Source organism: Patiria miniata, unplaced genomic scaffold (assembly GCF_015706575.1).
Source record: "Patiria miniata isolate m_02_andy unplaced genomic scaffold, ASM1570657v1 HiC_scaffold_6, whole genome shotgun sequence".
NCBI classification, from domain to species: Eukaryota; Metazoa; Echinodermata; class Asteroidea; order Valvatida; family Asterinidae; genus Patiria; species Patiria miniata.
Genome location: NW_024037073.1, coordinates 24,561,362 through 24,580,913, shown reverse-complemented (window position 1 = coordinate 24,580,913; position 19,552 = coordinate 24,561,362). Strand labels below are relative to the sequence as shown.

Genomic DNA, 19,552 nt, shown 5'->3' with positions numbered 1-19,552 from the left:
TGTACAGTGTTTTTCTATTTTCAATGGCACACATGGGAAGTAAAAAAAGAGGAAATCAGCTGATCCGAGGAAAAGTTGCATGCCTGTACATACAGATGACTACCCCCTCCTTGAATAACCATTCCTGGCCCATTCTCATGCCGTTGGGTTGTCTCTAAACAGGCCCAAGAAACTCCAAGATACAAACTTGCAGAGTTGTCCTACATGTAAGCAACATTTGTGACGTGAACATTCACAATTATGATGAACATTTCAATGCTGCCTGACTGACTGTCCGACCGAGTCACTGAGTATTAACTGATCGAGTCAGTCACTATTATCACTGACTGACCGAGTCACTGACCGAATCACTGACTGCGCGATGAGACACTGACCGAGTCACTGAGTCACTGCATGACTGAGTCACTGAGTCGCTCAATGAGGCACTGACCGAGTCACTGACCGAATCAGTGACTGCGCGATGAGACACTGACCGAGTCACTGAGTCACTGCATGACTGAGTCACTGAGTCACTCAATGAGGCACTGACCGAGTCACTGACCGAATCACTGACTGCGGGATGAGACACTGACCGAGTCACCGAGTCACTGCATGACTGAGTCACTGAGTCGCTCAATGAGGCACTGACGGAGTCACTGACCAAGTCACTGAGTTGATGACAGCCACCACGTTGCTCAATGAGTCACTGAGTGATTCACTAACCAAGACATTGACCGAATCACTGACGAGTCACTGACGAGTCACTGACCGAGTCACTGACCGAGTCACTGACTGAATCTGACTGAATCACTGAGTTGCTGATCGAGTCACTGAGTTGTTGACTGAGTCACTGACCGAGTCACACAGTCCAGCTTAACCAGGCAAGCCTACTTTGTTTATGCCATGAGAGACTTAAGCCTCTCTCCAGAACTGTTGTTTTCTCCTGCATAACCATCTTGCCAAAGCTAAATAGAGAAATATTTCAAGGCAAATTTCCCAATGTGAAGAACAAATACTTTGGAAAATCCCTTTGCGAAGCAGGACATTTGGGATGTACAAATCTAAACAATCTCAAGACTAGGATAGGGACCACCTCAGGAAACTGGTACCCTGTTGTCCTTGGCCCACTTCTTCATGACACGGATGATGTATTCCACCTGCGGGTTACTGGTGTTGCGCAAGATTTGGAGGATGTCTCACAGAGTGTTTCTCTGTAGAGGAAAAAAAATGACAAAAATCTAGTGGCTTGAACTTCACTGGGTTTTGTGCACATAAAAATAAAAGCTATTAACAAGATGGACTTTGCGTCGGGATGATGCATTTCAATATTAAGATTTGCCCTTCAAAAAATCACTCGGGTGGGATTTGAACCCATGACTCGACCACCGAGTTTACGAGATTGGTGGTCCAGTGGTAAGATGTCTGCACTAGAAAGCAGGAGGTCATGGGTTCGAGTCCCAACCGAGTGATTTTTTTCCAACTTTCACTCGGGAGGTAACGCACTGAGTAAACAGTGTTTATAAGTCGGTGAAGGGCAAAACCTAATAGTGAAAATGAAAGCTGTTCATAGAATATGGGGACAAAGGAAAAATCCATAAAGATCAATGAATTTGAACTAAAGGGGTAAGAAGTTGAAAAGTATTCATGAAAATTTGTAATAAAAAGCCGTATCCTCTCTGAGTGATCCCTGTTTTATATTTCCCAGGTCTGCATCGTGACTCTGGGCGTGATCCCTGGCTGCATGGCATATGCGGGTTGAGGGCTTCTGACTAGCGCCCCTTTGACAGAGACATTGACAATTAGGGAACCGCCAACATTGGGCTGGATAGCTCAGTTGGTAGAGCACCGGTGTGATATACTAATTGAGATGTAATTGGTCAGTACGCACTGTTTGATTGATGAACTGTGGTCACCTGACTGTCACCTGACCAAAGGTTGAGATCTGATTGGTCAGTGTGCACTATTTGATTGATGTACTGTAGTCACCTGACCAGAATTTGAGATCTAATTGGTCAGTGTGCACTGCTGATTGACAGAGATGACACCCACCTTGGTTCATGACCAGCAATGATCTGCTGGAATACGCCCACGCACGCCCCTCGCTTGCCTTCCCAGTATTCAGGATTGGGGTCCAATCTTTCCAGGACATCGAAAGCATAGTAGAACTGGCCCATCTACCGACAGAAAAGTTGGAATATGAAAATTGAGAGGAGACCTTGACAATTCCAATTTGAGGTCGAGCAAAAAAACCAGAAGTTTGAATGAAAAGCCTGAATTTTTCGATCATATCCCACCGTGTTGAAATTGTCCAAAAATCAATATTTTAAGCAGTTTGGGATTTTTGGCTATTCTAGTATTTTATGATGCCCTCTACATGCTTACCAAAGTTGGGACACAAAAGTGCATCCTTCATTATTCAAGCTAATGACACAAAGTGGTAAATGTGCAATGAATCATTTTTTTCTTTTTTTGACAGGGATTCGTATTCTCGTTGATTTTACACGTGGGAAACAATGTTGCAACCTGACGCCACTTTTGTCTTCACACATCATCTCAATAAAGATCAGTCATTGCAAAAATGTTTCACAAACATGAATCTGGGACTGAGAAACACTTCCAATTTGGTTCAGAAATACTTGGAAAGTTTTCTTGACTCTCCATAGACTTTGTACACAACCGCTGAAGTAGCGTCTGGATACTGCATTCTTTTCTACACATGCGTTATATTTAGATTTATGTCTCCTCTACCATTTGCGTTTGGACGAAGTGACCAATCTGTTTTGTGAAATCGGCTGCAGGTTGAGATTGAGTGACTGGATACTAATTTGGGGCTAATGCCAAAATCTTGACCAAACATCCAACGGACAAAAATAGGGGATGATGATTTACCTTGTAGCCGTCGTTGGCAATGAGCTGCAGCAGGCTGAACGATTCACCAGACGTCTCCATCTTAAGGTACAACTCCCAGGCTAGTCTGGCCTTACGATTCATGATGTCTGAACAACGAAAACAACACAAAGAAAGGTTATAAATACATAGGATACTGCTGTAAGAAAACACATTGGGTCCACAAAAGATGGTTCGGTTCAGTGGATGCTCATTTCAGCAATTTTCGGCCAGCAATGCTCAGTGTAACTGTGTACAATATTTGGGAGCCAAGAGGGATGTTCAATGTAGCAAATTTCTGTCGTACAATCTGCTTGAAATGTGATAGAACAAATCCAACATGGCAAATATAGGATTAAGATGTGACGTTTACACGTATGAAACAAAAAAACTTCTTACTCCGTTTACTAATTTTTCAAAACATTTAAACAAAACCCGAATTATATAAAAGGGATCTCCGTTCACCCGATCTTCCTTTGAGACAACCACACATATATGTAGCACAAATAATTAACGTTGTTTTCAAACCTACTTAATTTACAAAACCTTAGAAGCACCTCATAATTGATTACATTTGGGGAACAGGTAGAACATGTTTACTTTATCAACGACTGCCCGCTATTTACTATGTCAACCATTGTTGATTTATCATGTCAATCACGCCGCTCTGCAGATCAGACAAAATGGGTATGCAAAAACCACTGTCAATGGCTAAACGTTTAAAACAGTTCGTAAAATATTTGCTCAAGGTTTACAAAATAAAACGCCAAGTCACATCCTTAATATACGATCAGGGCAAGTGCATGCTGGTTATGTCATTGTTAGAGACACGTCAGTCTACCTCACACATGGGCAACATGTGCATCTCCCTAATGCCACTCTGGATTTTCCAGCAGTACATGAAATGCATGCACGCGACGTGTCGTGACTTTAGTTGGACATTTGCTTGTGCAGTCACAGTTGTGAGTGCATGGTCAATACATTATGAGTTGAGGCTTAACAGGTAGATTCATTCCCATAATTAGCAACTTTGAAGTTGGAAGAAGAAACGTCATTAACAACTGACGGTAATACTCACAGCATCTTGCCAACCAGAGACACGTGTAGTCATTCTTGATCTTCTCACTCTGAATGAGCATAAAAATCTGGAAAACAAGAGAAACGATTAACCCACTCCAATTAATTCATGGTAAAACCAAGTGTTCCCCACCAAACAGTGGTCTAGGAGGCACAGAAAGATCCCCATTCGGGTTTTAGACTTGTTTTTTTTTATGCCTATTCGCCCTGAACAAGGCTACAAGCCACTCCAGATATACAGGGCTACACGTCGGCCCAAAGCAGCTAAATCAACCACACCATCTCTGCCCTCACAGGTACCCACTTATAAGCCATCAGTGTGGGGGTTTGGTCAGTATCAAATGAGGGGAATAATGCTCATTGTGATGTTTGGCAAGGTATGCACCCCTCTAGTCAAAAAATATGCGACAGCATTGCAGCGGTGGCAGCTTTTTGGGTGCTGTCCCTTGTTTCTTTTTTAAAATGGAGGCCAAAACATGCTTGTAATTACCACATATAATTTATTTGGTTCAAGCATATTGACGTACAGCCATTTTGAATGAAAACACAAATCAAAAGTGATAACACCCAAAAAACTGCCACCACTCACACTGCAAAGCTATCACACATTCTCCAACTCTAGATATGCCTTTCAAAAAATCGCTATGAGCATTGCTCTTTTCAATCGTCTGGTACCGGTGGCCCATTTTTTGGACCAAAGCTGATAGCCTATTACTCCTGGGTGGGAGAGAAGCAATTAGTGACAAGGTGCCTTGCCCAAGGGCACACCCACCATGACCCCAGGCTGGACTCAAACCCACAACCTGCAGCTTTACCCGCAGACCACCAATCCAACGCCCTTGAAGGGCCTCTTGAAGCAGGACAGATCATAGGTTGGAGGGAAATAAGCACCAAGCAAAGAATTCCAAGGAGATGCAGCACGTGGGAAAAAAAGCTATTGCAATATATCTTTTTGTTCTACATCTAGGTATACGGCAACAGTAGATGGATGGGAACAGACAGAAAGTCAAGCTTCTCTCTCAAACAGGGCCGACCATCGGTGGAAATTGATACAAAATCCCACTTTTCTTGAAAATGACAGCACACCAGGTGCCGTGATTTCACAGGATGCTTGAGACTATTATTCACTAACAGTCAAGATATTTCATAATAACTTGGCAGTTTTGGTTTTTGATGTTTGCAAATGAAAGGCGCCATGACTAGTTCCTGATTGGTCGATCCATGGCAACAATGTGGTATTATTAGTTATCCCGCGAGTGCGAGTGGAACACGGAATAATGCAGTGTGTCTGTGTCCCACATTCGGCTGAGTGGTATGTGGGACACACACGCACTGCATTTTTTGTGTTCCACAAACGTGAGCGCGATAACAAATTCATCTTTAAGCAAACTTGAGGCACAGTAAGATGAAACACACATGCCGCTGTTCATGTTCGTATGGAATGGCGCGCGCATCTTATAATAGTGCAATATGCGGAGTGCAGTATGGACTGTGGCCGTGCTACATTGTTATATGTAGCACGGCTTGTTGCCATGGATTCACCAATCAGGATCGAGGATTCAAGTTTATATGAAGATAATATCTCATATACCATGGTCCATATCACACTCTGCCTATCATACGGACCCAACCATCGCTGAGAACAGACAGTTATCTAAAATACTACATCTGTTAAACAGCTGTGAGTTGGCTGTTGACTTCATGCATATGCTTGGGTACACTACATATATCTGTGCATTACTTTTCCCTGACAGAGCTGGCACTCAGGCACTCCCTGTGACCTATGGGTTCTATGCATGACAGATTCTACAAACTGCACTTTGAGGGATGAAAAAGAACAGCTTTTTTTCGTGGTTTTTCAGCATGGAGACACAATACATTGAACAGCTCAGTGGAACGACGTCAGCTATAAATTATTAGCCCTTAAATTTGGTCCAGTTCATGAAATGATGGCAAATGATCCTATATGCCTTGAACTCAGCTTACTTTCCCGGCTGGTCCTATCTGATTTTGGCGAGCGCTGTGGCTCGTATGTCGGTGTTCTGGAAGATGGCCCGTATCAGGCTCTTCACGTCACTGGCGCTGAACACCATAGTGGTCCCTGGAATGACGGAGAGAATCACAGTCTCAAATGTTTAAAGAGCAACTAGACAAGAAGAGGAGTTCCCAACATAAACAATATTTTTAATTTTAAAGTTGTGCAAAGAAATTGACTGGAGCAGGGGTTGAACCTGTGACCTTCGGATTGCCGTTCCGGTGCTAATACCAACTGAGCTATCCAGCCCAATGTTGGTGGTTTGTCAATGTCTTTGTTCAAGGGGTGCTAGTCAGAAGCCATAATCCCACATATACCATGAAGCCAGGGATCACGCCCTAAGTCACGATGCTAGCAACATTAGCAATGCTGCAAACCTACAAATACCAAACGGGGATCACTCAGACAAGATACAACTTTTTTAAAATGGGGAACTGCCAGCATAGGGCTAGATAGTTCAGTTGATCGAGCACTGGAACGACAATCCGGAGGTCATTGGTCCAAACCCCACTCCAGTCAATTTCTTTGTTCAACCTGAAAGAATTTTCCAGCTTATAATTTGAATCTTATTTGTGTTGTATCTCACCTTGCCCTCCGCCCACCTGTCGACAATATCTTGCATGCTGGCGTCTAACATAAACAGCATCTCGCTGAATGACATCCACTGATCAACGGTACTCTGCACCAAAACTGGTTCCTACGCATCAATCCAAATACGAACAGTCAACCTCCTTAACAATAAGGAATACACTTCTACATGGGCGTCGCTAGGATTTTTCTAGAGGGGGGCAAAATTTTTTTTGCCCAAAAATACTTGTATTTCTCAACACATTCTCGCTTTATCAGTTTTAGAGGGGGGCAGGGACATTTTGCCCCCCCACCCAACTCATTAAATTTACACAACACTTTGTCTTCGCGCCTCTTTTTCTTTCTTTCTTTTTTTTTCCTTCTTTTTTTTGTTTTTTTGTGGCTTTTCCGGGGGGGGGGGGGGGCAAGTGCTCCCCTTGCCCCCCCCCCTCGCGACGCCCATGCACTTCTAGTTGTTTGAAAAGTGGATTTGTGGGCAATTTATGAGCAAATGAAGCATAAGCTTGCAATGGTAATCACGTATCGTTCAAGCAATGCATTATCAGTCGTGTCCATCCTCTGCAACTATATATACAGAGATCATACACTTTTCTAAGCTATGGAGTAGTCTGCTACACACCTAACAAAAACCACAGTGATTCAATTTTTTAATGTGAAATAATGCACCTCTCAACAGTAATATGTTGTTTGCATTCAACAGAATGTGCTTGTTAAAAACAAACAACCAACATTTGTATTTATGTTTGGTATGCACAAAGCAACACACTGTGCATTATTCAACACATGATATACATCACTTCGTGGGCCACCTAACATCTTATCAACAAATTCTGCAACAACAAACAAATTAGATTCAGGAATTGCTTTCTTACCTCATCTTCTCCTGGTTTGATCAAGTGTGGAATTCTGTCTTGCAGTCCCGAGAGTAACGAATGTAACTGCTGCGCATCATCAGCTGAGATGTCCTGTCAAGTTGAGCAACAAAAAAAATGTTCTAACCAATTAGTGGCAGTATTCCACAAGGATATCACAGACGAAACAAGTGCGAGTGCACAATAAGCTCTGGTCACCTTGCATGAAATGATTGTGCATAAAAACAAGCCCAGGCAGCCATCTCACGTGAAAATCACGAGCTGAAAATTGACCAAAATAAGCCCCCTAAGTTTCCCATCAAAATAGCGGGCTACACACTACGTGACTATTAACATTATTAAGCATTATCTTGCCTCCATTTTACAAAATTTTCATAAACAACTTTACAAAATGTTACAAACAATTTTTGTTAACTATATCACTGTTTCTGTTTGCGAAAAATGTTGTAGTTACATTATATTGGAAACTTAGGGAGCTAGCTTTTGCTCAATTTTCCGAGGACAGACATTTGCAAAATAGATGCGCATACGCATCGATCGAGACAAACCTCGTTTTCCGATAACTTTCGTCTAGAGTGCATTTACTGACAACGGCATGGAATTTTTCAATTTTTGGTCAAAGATTTTTGGTCAATTTTTGGGGACAGACAGACAGACTGACCAACTGACCACCAAGTGACATGTAGAAGCTCCTGCCACAGCTTAAAAATAGTCCCTAAGACATGTTGAGTTAGGAATTTGTTGGCAGCCTATGCACTCCATGCACAAGTACCACCTCCACACTTTCAAAAGGAGAGTTCAGGGAGACCACTGGGAGGGACAATCTAATGCATTGCCAACGGCGCCTGACGCCCATGCCAAGACGCCAGAGGTTTGTACAGAATTCAATCAGTTGTGTGTTCTTTACGACATACCTGCATGAAACAGTCAAATACTTTAGGGATCTTCTCACCTCAAGTGACGAGACTTTCTCCAGGATGTGCATGAGTACCGTGTTGATGAGTGTAGACATGGCCTTGGTGAAGATGTTACTGGGGAGGATGTCGGTCCAGACTCGCTGGAGGTGACCCAACTGATGGACAACCTGCAATGGGATAAAGACAGGGATGAGATTGCCTCTGAAAGATGCATTCCTTTCGAGACCGGTAATGTCTTTCTCTCAGATTCAAAAGGTCTGATTTCAGACAAAATCGTGCCTGTTAAAGGCTTAATATACAACATTTGCTTTTGCTGTAATTTTCAGAAATGCAAAATGGAGGATTTCTTTAAGGGATTTGGGAAGATTCCTAGCCAAAAAGGCAGAGGTGAAACTTTACTTTGACTTCATTTTTATCAACAAAATTGAATATTTGAATATTCTTATGTGGAAATCCAAGTCCTAGATAAGGCCGAGTAAAAAAAACAAAAATAGTTTATCGTCCGAGGCTTTGAAAAAAATTAAGGAGGCGGGCACCCCCCCCCCCAAGATGGTTGATTTTCCAAGATGATGAATTGATTGATGCATTTGCTTGACTCTTTTGCTGATACAAAATTGTGCCTGAAGGAGCTGTCACCCCTTCTACAAATTTCATTTAAAACAAATACATTTGACAATGCATTTGTAAATTATTTTGTAAATGTATGAATTAAAAAAAACACAACAAAGGAAGCAAGCAGGAAAAAGGAAGCGGGCCGTGGCAAGAAACTGGCGTTTTTTTTTCACTTGGGCTAAAATTTTGGATTATTGTAAAATGGCCCTCTCACATGCCAAGAAGTTGTCGTCAGTGGCTACTTGGTCAAAGCCCTCTGCACCAGACAGACTCTCCACTAATTGGTCTCGCTGTATTCTCTGCAACAAAGAAGCAGTAATGCAAATACAGGATACGGAGAGTTTATTTATTTCGCTTGAATGTGAGTGCAATGCACATTTCCCATAACATTCAAAGTGAAATTTGCTGCAGTTGAAATGTGTTGCAACTTTTGTAATCTGTGGGATGAATACCTGTTGTGACGTCAAAACTTAGGATTGGCGTAGCCAAGAAGGATACACTGGCCTTAACCCTAACCCTCCAGGGTATTGTGGCTAGAAACCCTGCTAAACGCAGCAACATGCAACACTTGTCTACAAGCCTGCTCAGTGTAGCAAGATCCATCAGATGGGCAATCTCAAGGCTAAACTGCCTCAGAGTCTGTGGTCACCAACTGCAGCAGGATACCACTGTGGTATTGCTCAATGGGACTAACTCTCAATGTTTCAGAATTGGCCGTTTATGCACTGGTGTTGGTGGCTCAGTGCAGCAAGGTCCCACAGATGTTTGCGCCTGATGCACTGTGTTGCATCTGGCAGGGCTAGGGTTAACAACGGGATAACAGTTTTAGACCAATAAAATCAACTCAGTGCTGAAGTTTAGTCCCACTGAAATATCAGGAGGTACAGTAGAAACCCGACACATTCAGGCTGTGTTGACTCGGTACAAATGAGAAAATATAGGCTGCTGTTTTTGTTACCATTTGAGCCAAGAAACATTCGGATGCCAGCTTCCTGAAGACAGGGATGAGGTCGACAAACGTGGACGTGCCGTCACAGAGGGGCGGGGGTAAGGATTGACGATACTGATGGCTTAGAGTCAGCAGGTGATGGGCGATGTACATGCAGTTGTTGTGGTGGAGAGCGCACACCTGGGGTAGCTTTTGCTGTTTCACAAGAAAAATTAAAAAAAAACATAAAAGAAATGTCAAGATTTCTGTTGTGTAAGTTGAAGACAATATCAACATAACTTTCTTCATTGTTTTCATCCTTGCTTTTGTACACAGGAACATTTGTTTTTTGTGCTTTTTGTTTTGTTTTCATTCGAATCAATAATATTGCTCAATCATAAAAAGGGTGCATAACAAACTTGTTGACGTTTCAGCTCAGTGGATACTATACATTTCCGGAAAACAGAGAAAATGGTTGCACAATTTTAGGGGTCTCATAACTGGATTTCATTGATAACACATGAAAAATATGTGCCAGCGGGCACACTTTCTAAAAGCACCTTCAATGATTATTTTCTTCTAAATGATACCATGTCAGGCGGAATAGTTTCATAGGTTATTTGGTACCGGTCCTATCTTCACTTGGAGCTAGGATTTTCTAGTTAAAGCGGTAGGTTGTCAGGTTGGCGTAGCAAGGTAGGTCAAATCTAGCATTAAATCGGTAGGTATGTTTCAATCAAATTAGGTTTTGCCCTTCACCGACGTTTAAACACTGTATACTCAGTGTGTTACCTCCCGAGTGAAAGATGGAAAAAATCACTCGGGTGGGACTCAAACCCACGACCTCCTGCTTTCTAGTGCAGATGTCTTACCACTCGACCACCGAGCTAACAGGATCGGTTGGCTGGTTCGAATCTGGTATGTTTCAGTTTAATTGCAAATGTCCCTATGTGCCATTAACAACCCAAGTTAGCAATTAGTCGTGTTCATGCAACAAGGTCGTATCTCCTAAAATGGGCCATTCGTGAAACACAAGTTTCAGAATGTCAAAAGGTCGTATCTTACTTAAAATAACCCTGATGTAACACACAAAGTCAATGGACCTTGAGATACAACGTTTTTACTCGCGCAAGATATCACTTTGTTGCAGAATGGAGTTACGACCTTGTGAATTCATATTTGGTTATTGTATTTCAAACACGAGTAGAATTTGCTTTTGCAAAATTTGGATCTTCATTGGATCACAGTTGACAGGTTGAGATTTTCAACCCGGGTTGAGAGGCTCTAGTGTAAAAAGGCCTTAAGTGACTACTCACGTTCACTTCTGACTATGTTCACTACATGTTCACATTTTCATGACACAGACTTGGAGGCAGATTTATGTATTAATTTATTTGTTTGAAAACAAACTGGCCAACTTATTTACAAAAATCAATTTGGTGAAAGGATAGTAATGGTACAAAATCTTCCCATGAAATGTGTCAGTTGCACCACAAAGTCATGTATGGTGTGCACAAAGTCCATAGACGATTTGTCACTCTGTGGTGCACCCGAAAAATTGTAACATCCGGCATGTTATCATTTTGAAGAAAAACTACACACTGAAAAAGTCTTCTTTTTCCCCTAATGGTACATGACTAATCTCTAATACAATCTTTGAGCACCTATCTATGCAATTCAGACAAATTGTTTTGAGCAACTATGCCATTTAGCAGATGATAATGAAATTCAGTATTACTAAATGACCGTTTGAAAAAGTCCAGAAGTTGACTCACCAGACTATCTCTGTGGTATGTGGGTACGACATCACAAAATATCTCAAACATGTTTCGCACTGTGTAGAACAGCTGGATGGCACTGCAAACATAAAAATAAGACATTAGCAAAAATCCTTTACACTATGTAGGTTGAGGTTGAATATATTGTGTTCTCTGACATTTTGTTCAACACATTTCAATTTGCTTGGACAAAAGGCACTTTTGCTTTTTCACATGACTTGGGACAAGTGCAGCCAAGTGGTTTGGGTTCGTGACTCATGATCAGAGGGTCAGAGGTTCCAATCCAGCTGCTGGCCATATGTTGTGTCCTTGGGCAAGCCACTTCACCCCCACTTGCCTCTCTCCACCCAGGAGTATAAATGGGTACCGGCATTAGCTGGGGAGTAACCTGCGATGAACTAGCATCCCATCCAGTGGGAAACAGAAATGTTCTCAGTCGTTTCATGCTACTGAAACCGGAGGTAAACACCAGCCTGATGGGCCATATTGGCTCACAACAGACTTTACTTTACTATGGTGAGAATAGCATAAACACATCACATCAGGCAGTTGGCATGGGTGGCGCAGTGCGTAAAGAACGTACCTCTCACCGCTGTGGCCTGGGTTCGATTCCCGGATCGGTTAATATGTGAGTAGAGTTGCTCATTAATTCTCTCCTGTGCCATGAGGGTCTTACGACGGCTGCTTGAGGCCCTTGTACATAACATGCCTTCGGCTCAACCACGTTGTAGCCGTGTCCTTTACAATTCATCTTCTGCTGCGAGTAAGGATGATTAGCTCCCCAAATTAATTAATGAAAATGCAAAGCCAGATGGACACATTTTCCAACTCACCACTGTGGTGTATTACTAGCAGCTTCTTGTAATGTCTGGTAGGCTAGATTAACAAGACACTCTATGCTTTCACTGACTGCACACCCAGGCAGTGCAAAGATACCCTCGCTGACGTAGCACTTGTCCTGAAAGAAGTAAAAACAATTACATTGCAAGTGTCCTCAAGTGAAATTTCATATTTAATACGATAAGTTCATTCAACACATTTCAACAATAAATATTTCAATTAATGTTTTAAACTTGCAAGAACTCTTAAAGGCTGATTAGAATGACAAAATCAAATCCAGTTTAGTCTTGAAGCGCACAATTTCCAACAAATTCTAACCTTGGCATCTTGTTTTTGATCTTTGACGTTCTTGTTGTCAACCTTCATTGTACCGACTCTCTTTGTATTGTGCAGCTCTCTCTGCATCAGCTTGCGGGTTTCAACTATCAGCTCTTGAAACTTTCCAAAAATGAAATAAACCAAACATAAACAATGTCAGGGATGTAGTCAAGTACATCACAAGTCCAGTCACAAGTCCATCACAAGTCCAGTCACAAGTAAATCACAAGTCCAGTCACAAGTCCATCACAAGTCCAGTCACAAGTCCATCACAAGTCCAGTCACAAGTCCAGTCACAAGTCCAGTCACAAGTAAATCACAAGTCCAGTCACAAGTAAATCACAAGTCCAGTCACAAGTCCAGTTACAAGTCCAGTCACAAGTCCAGTCACAAGTCCAGTCACAAGTCCAGTCACAAGTCCAGTCACAAGTCCAGTCACAAGACCAGTCACAAGTCCAGTCACAAGTCCAGTCACAAGTCCAGTCACAAGTCCAAACAAACTGAATGTTGCTATTAAAGAAATGTTGCCACAACATATTGAGAAGTACCTTAAAAAAATAATTCACCTTTTTGTTAGCAAAGTGGACATTGACATCTCTGGCGTAGGTCAGCAGTGGAGAAGCAGTTTCTGCAATAAAACCTGAATAAGAGAAATTCTCTGCTATTTCAAATATTTAGCTTCAAGGCAGTGTTTTATTTTATTATTTATATGAGGCTTCCAGCGGTCAAAAATAAATCAGCGTATTGTATGCTTTTGTGAAACGAACCAAGATAGCAATCATTTGGAAATTCTCCGGCGCGCCCTCATCCAGGCATTTTCGCTGGAAACTCACAGTTGTCAACCACTCAACAGAGCGTAGTGCGCGGTACCGTTGAACAAAGACGCCCACGCAGCAAGCATGCAGCGCGCAGCAGGCCAGATATACGCGCACTGTTGTCAACAATTACAATGGCAGCTTCAAATAGTTTGACGAAAAAGGAGAAATGAAGACAGTGTCTTGAATTGTATTTCTAGCGAATTAAGTCAGCTCGATATAAAAAATAATAATATTGGATGGCTTTTTTTTGGGGGGGGGTTACAAGAATATATTGTCTTCGACTCGTGCAATATTGTCATAGCTCATGCAATATATTCTTGTATCCACCTCAAAGCCATCCAATATTATATAAATATTCTGTATGATTATTTGTTTTGGTTTGCTGTGTAACTGCTGACTGACCTGTTTTCCGTAGAGAAGCTTCAAATCCCTCGGTAGCCGTGATGACAGCTTTGTATTCATTGAGCTAAAATGGTGAATATGATAAAATAAACAAATTAACAAATGTTATCATACACTATTTCTGTAAATACATTTTCAAACATGAATATTCACTACACAGCATTAAATGTGCAGACTTCTTTTTTTTTTATTCATATACACCACAAAATCACAAGTGAATTTTATTGTTTCTACCAAATTGGCACAATTCCATCACTGAAAACCTCCCGGTTCGATTTTCAGTGTTTTAATTTCTAGAATAATTTTTTTTCCCTCGAATTTTCCATTTAAGATTTTCAAATAATATTCCAATAAAATAAACTTTAAAGGGGCACTAGGTCCTGAAATCCCCGAAAATTTCAGGTTTTGGATTGTTTACTTATCCTACAATAAACTCCAGCTAAGACGGCACTCTCGGGACCAGAGAATTTGTGACGACTTACGCGAATGTCGGCTTCTGCCTCAAGTCGTCATTTTGCCGACTTACACAAATACACAAATTAAATCACAAATACACAAATTAAATAGATCGCGAGGGGAGCTCTCGGAATTGAACGGGAAATTTCACTTTTCATCCAACTCGTAAGCAAACTTCAGCACCTTGATTTTAATCATCGATCTCTCCTTGTACCTCAGGTGGCGTATCTAGTAATTTGAAGGCTGTTTTGAGGTAAATCTGATGTTTTTATTTGCCAAAGTTGTGTTTTTTGGGGGGTCAACGGCGGTCGGCAGAATAGTGTCGCGCGACTTTTCTCATGGTTTCTCGAGAATCGCCACCAAAATCATTGAAAAATTTCATATTTTAGTCTTCATTGTCCTGTTTGAAGTCGATTACTAGCTTCGTAAATGCCTGTTGCATCGTATGAGGTATGAATTATGGAATCTGGGTCGGGATAATATATGGAAAATGAACCGTTTTTGTAATGCACTGGGGATACAGAGTCCGGGATTTCGGGACTCTTACGACCCGGTACTTTTAACGTAGTTGTGACTCCAGGGGGGTCAGACAAGTGGACCGTTGAGACAACTCGACTCGGGACAAGTCGACCGTTGAGACAACTCGCCCATTGAGACAACTCGACCGTATGTGTGATAAATGGAAAGACAAATCTACCGTTGAGACAAGTCGACCGTCGAGTCAAGTCGACTCACTTGTTTTGGGGCCTAGTTTTGGGGATAGTACTGGGGATTTTGACGGCGGCTGATCGCCGATTGGGAGTTATGACACATGAGTTTTTTTGTTGCAACTCAAAAAAAAAACAGAGCCGATATAGCGCAGCGTGATTGACCGTGCACATCGTCCGTTTTTCCGGGCCGCGCACATCCCCGGTCAACGTGGTCGTACCGTGCACGGTGACATCGTTTTTTGCCGGGCCTGTGCGCGCACTTATCCCTGGTCAATGTGGCCGCGCCATGCACGGTGGCATTGTTTTTGCCGGGCCTGTAAGCCCACTTGCTGCGCCGGTCGACTTGCCCCGTGCTGGGCCGGGCCTGGTCCTCGCAGGCGGGGCGCGCCGGCCCAACGCGACGGCCACCGGATCGAAGCGCGCCTCTGTGCATCGAGTATGCCCGTGCTGTGCCCGGGTCCTGCCACAGATTGCAACTTTTTCCGCTCCACGCGTATACATTTCCATTGAGTCGAGCTGTCTCAACGGTCGAGTTGTCCCGAGTTGAGTTGTCAAACCGGGCGACTTGTCTCAAGGGTCGAGTTGTCTCAATGGTCGACTTGTCCCGAGTCGAGTTGTCTCGACGGTCGACTTGCCCGACATTCGACTCCAGCTCTAATGCGATAGGCATTAGAGCTGAAGTTACTCAAGCTAAGTTACATCATGGGACTATGTCATTGCCAATTACCCCTAGAACTTAGCTGGAGTAACTCCAGCTGACATGCTCATAATATTCATTCACATGTATCGCTGGAGTGTGGTAGCAAGAGACCCTAAAAAAATGGCCTCTCAAAAATTGTTCATTTTCACCTCTAATATCCCACCTCGGATTTCATTTACATACCTCGTAGATTCAGCAGTTATTCACAGAGCCTAATGATCGACTTCAAACAGACCACAAAAAAAACTGTCTGGTGAGGTCAGGAAGATCACTGGTGGAGCTGCTGAGCTGGGAACTGATGTCTCCCTGAATACCAACAAAAAATAAAGATACCAAATTGACTTCTTTTGACAATAAAAAGTAACATCTTAACCAGTTTGCATCAGAGGACGTGATAAGACGCACTGGCTGTTTTTATGCACAGGCAGGGCTGATGGATTTTCTAGGCACTAACCTCCGTGTAACATTCTGCTTTTGCACACACACAAAAGTCTGTGAAGTCATACAGGCCAGACTGTGTGTTGATCTTGAATTGGCCGTTGTGCATGGCCAATTGTTTGACAATTTACATTCCAGTGGACACCTCAAAGTATTGAACCATATGAGGTTTCGGCACAAAGTGGGACGCTTGGGTAAAAAGAACCCCTATGCCAAATATAAGGCCAAAATATTTCCATGAAAAAAATGGATCATTTTATCAACTTGCTGTGCTCACACTTGTATGGCCCTTAGCACAGAGATTACTCCAGTGTGTGGCCATAGAATAGGCTAGGTTTTTACCAATGGTGCAATAAGTGATAACCACAGACACCAATGCCTATCTGATCAGACAGCCCTACATACCTAGTCTAGGGGCTAGACGTTATTATGGTTTGATACGCGATAACCCCCGCAGCGATAACCCCCGCAAGAGGGAGCCCTCACTCACGACCAACCAATACCACCCACCATCAAAACGTCTAGGCCAACTCCTAATACCCCCCCCCCAAAGAAAAAACAAAAACAAAATGGGGGAAACTAGTGCACAAACGTGACTTCTGCAGGCAATTTACTGTTCACTTTCAGTCCCACACATACTACATATGATAACCATTCATCTTCAACATCTGCGTGGTTATCCGTCAACTTCCTTTGGTATTCATGGAGGGGCTACAAAGTTCTTAACTGTTCCAAACTTCCGTGGTGAATCATCATGAAAATCAATGCGCAGTAGAACCCTGGGACATCCATAGAACAACCGAACTAATTCGTAGTGTTATTTGTAGCTATTCATACATATTCTTGGAGATTTGTAGCTCATTCGTGGTGGAAATCTCTACGAATTCACTACAAATGTCCTACGGTTATGCCCAGATATGCTAGAATTCTGCTAAGGTTGTACTACGAATATGACTATACTTTATTTGTAGGAGAACCTTGGTCGTCTGTGGCCCAATCGCAGACAACTGTGGCATTAACATCATTATTCTTGGTAATACTGTCAATATTCATAAACAATCCATTCAAGAAATCGTGGTGTATTCGTAAAGAAACCTCTGACAGTTGTGGCTATCCGTCCTGAAACCCTAGTGCATTCTTAGAGTGTCGATTTCTCCATGAGTCTTGACGGTTCATTGTGATCAATTGATTCTTGGTAAACGGTGGATATTCGCAGGTCCAACCGTGAATGTGTTACTAGGGCCTTAAGACTATGACATACCTTGATCTTATTGCTGAGAGTCTGCATCTCAGTGGACAGTGTCTGCACCTTGTTGTGTAGCTCCTGGGTGGAGTCCCTGGTGGGTCTGTAGTTGGCATACTTCTTGTGTACGGCGTGGTAGATTTCACCTTTGATCTCATCAATGTGAGTTGATAATTTGCCGATGCGCGTCCCCAGGTCTTCCTTTTCCAACAGATCTGGGAAAAGAATTACAAAATATTGGGTGAGTAAAAAAACCCGAAACCCAAATGGCAGGACCAATTTTCGAATGAAGTTTTGTCTGTAGCACTTTTAAACTCTAGGATATAAAAACCCAATCAATAAGCTTGCGGATTTGTGACGGTTAATACAGAGATAGGCCTTGTCCACTAGTTACATGTAGCTTGAGTAACTCCAGCTCTAATGCCTATTGCATTAGATCTGGAGTCACAACTACGTTAAAAGCACCGGGTCGTAAGAGTCCCGAAATCCCGGACTCTGTATCCCCAGTACATTACAAAAACGGTCCATTTTCCCTAGATATTATCCCGACCCAGATTCCATAATTCATACCTCATTCGATGCAACAGACATTCACGAAGCTAGTAATCAACTTCAAACAGAACAATGAAGACTAAAATATGAAATTTTTCAACGATTTTGGTGGCGATTCTCGAGAAACCATGAGAAAACGTTGCGCGACACTATTCTGCCGACTGCCGTTGACCAAAAAAACCACAACATTGGCAAATAAAAACATCAGATTTACCTCAAAACAGCCTCCAAATTACGAGATACGCCACCTGAGGTACAAGGAGAGACGATGATTAAAATCGAGGTGCTAAAGTTTGCTTATGAGTCAGATGAAAAGTGAAATTTCCCGTTCAATTCTGAGAGCTTCCCTCGCGATCGATCGTTAAATTTCCAACTCTTGTTTGAACGACGCGATGTAACCGTATGTCCCAGCGTTCATTCAGTGGTCTCAGCACGATTCCGGTTTTTTTATTTGCCTTTTTTAATGGGCTTTGTATTAATCAACAAAAGAATGAATCAAATAAGGTTTCGCCCTGCACCGACGTATAAACACTGTATACTCAGTGTGGTACCTCCCGAGTGAAAGTTGGAAAAAAATCACTGGGGTGGGACTCAAACCCACAACCTCCTGCTTTCTAGTGCAGACATCTTACCACTCGACCACCGAGCTGGTTGGTTCAAATCTGATGTACATAGCAGTGGGTACTGCATTAACTATTCATAAGATGGATAGTCGGTGAAGGGCAAAACCAAATTTGATTTACATCACCCCGACGCAAAATTCCGTCTTAAGCCGTGTCCGCACTGGACTTTTTTTTTGAAGGTTTTACCGAGACGATGGTAAAATGAGAAATGGTCAAATGTGACCACTGTCCGCACTTGGACTTTCGACACGGGAAATTTTACCCAGACCGTGTGGGAGAAGTGACCGAGCTGTCACAGTCACGTGCACAGGAAATAAAATGCCAATCACATTTTTTTTTAGCCCCAATAGGCACAGTATAATATTACACACACCATTAAAATGCACAATATAATCGTTACATACGATGTTATTTCATCTTGACATGATAAATCTTGACGAAAATGCCTACTATTCTGACGCATTTGTGATGGACGACATCGAAGCCATGCGGCAGCAGTTCCATCGGTAATCGCTGGTTCCCACCTCATGCTAACAGAATCAAAGCTATGATGTAGGACCGGAACCAGGGACTGCGGCCTACGTACGGTGCCATGCAGACTACACGGCGTAACAGGACGAATTTAGATCATAGAAAATACAAAACAAACATTGTTGGAGAAAAAGAATAACTGCAAAGTATTTCCCAGAATGTGATCTTGATATTTTCTGTGAATGTATTCTCCGTTAAAATATATTTATAACGAGATTTTACCGCTCGGACTTGACACACCGCAGCGTA

At 42.5% G+C, this 19,552-nt stretch overlaps 1 protein-coding gene and 1 long non-coding RNA gene across 2 annotated transcripts; both read right to left on the bottom strand.

The window, feature by feature from the left end:
* Positions 1-514: 514 nt before the first annotated feature.
* LOC119742430 lies at positions 515-2,918 on the bottom strand. Its single transcript, XR_005272851.1, has 3 exons — positions 2,869-2,918; positions 2,029-2,153; positions 515-1,190 (listed from the first exon to the last, which is right to left on the bottom strand). It is a non-coding gene; the product is annotated as an uncharacterized LOC119742430 (long non-coding RNA).
* A 2,791-nt stretch (positions 2,919-5,709) lies between these two features.
* Positions 5,710-18,125, bottom strand: LOC119743353 (centromere/kinetochore protein zw10 homolog). The gene is given in 15 exon segments (XM_038219749.1): positions 5,710-6,034; positions 6,037-6,043; positions 6,564-6,674; positions 7,438-7,530; positions 8,390-8,521; positions 9,140-9,265; positions 9,925-10,110; positions 11,670-11,751; positions 12,506-12,630; positions 12,831-12,950; positions 13,397-13,470; positions 14,051-14,114; positions 16,148-16,222; positions 17,616-17,812; positions 18,113-18,125. Coding segments are annotated over 15 exon segments (1,497 nt in total). The 3' UTR covers positions 5,710-5,942.
* Positions 18,126-19,552: the final 1,427 nt, after the last annotated feature.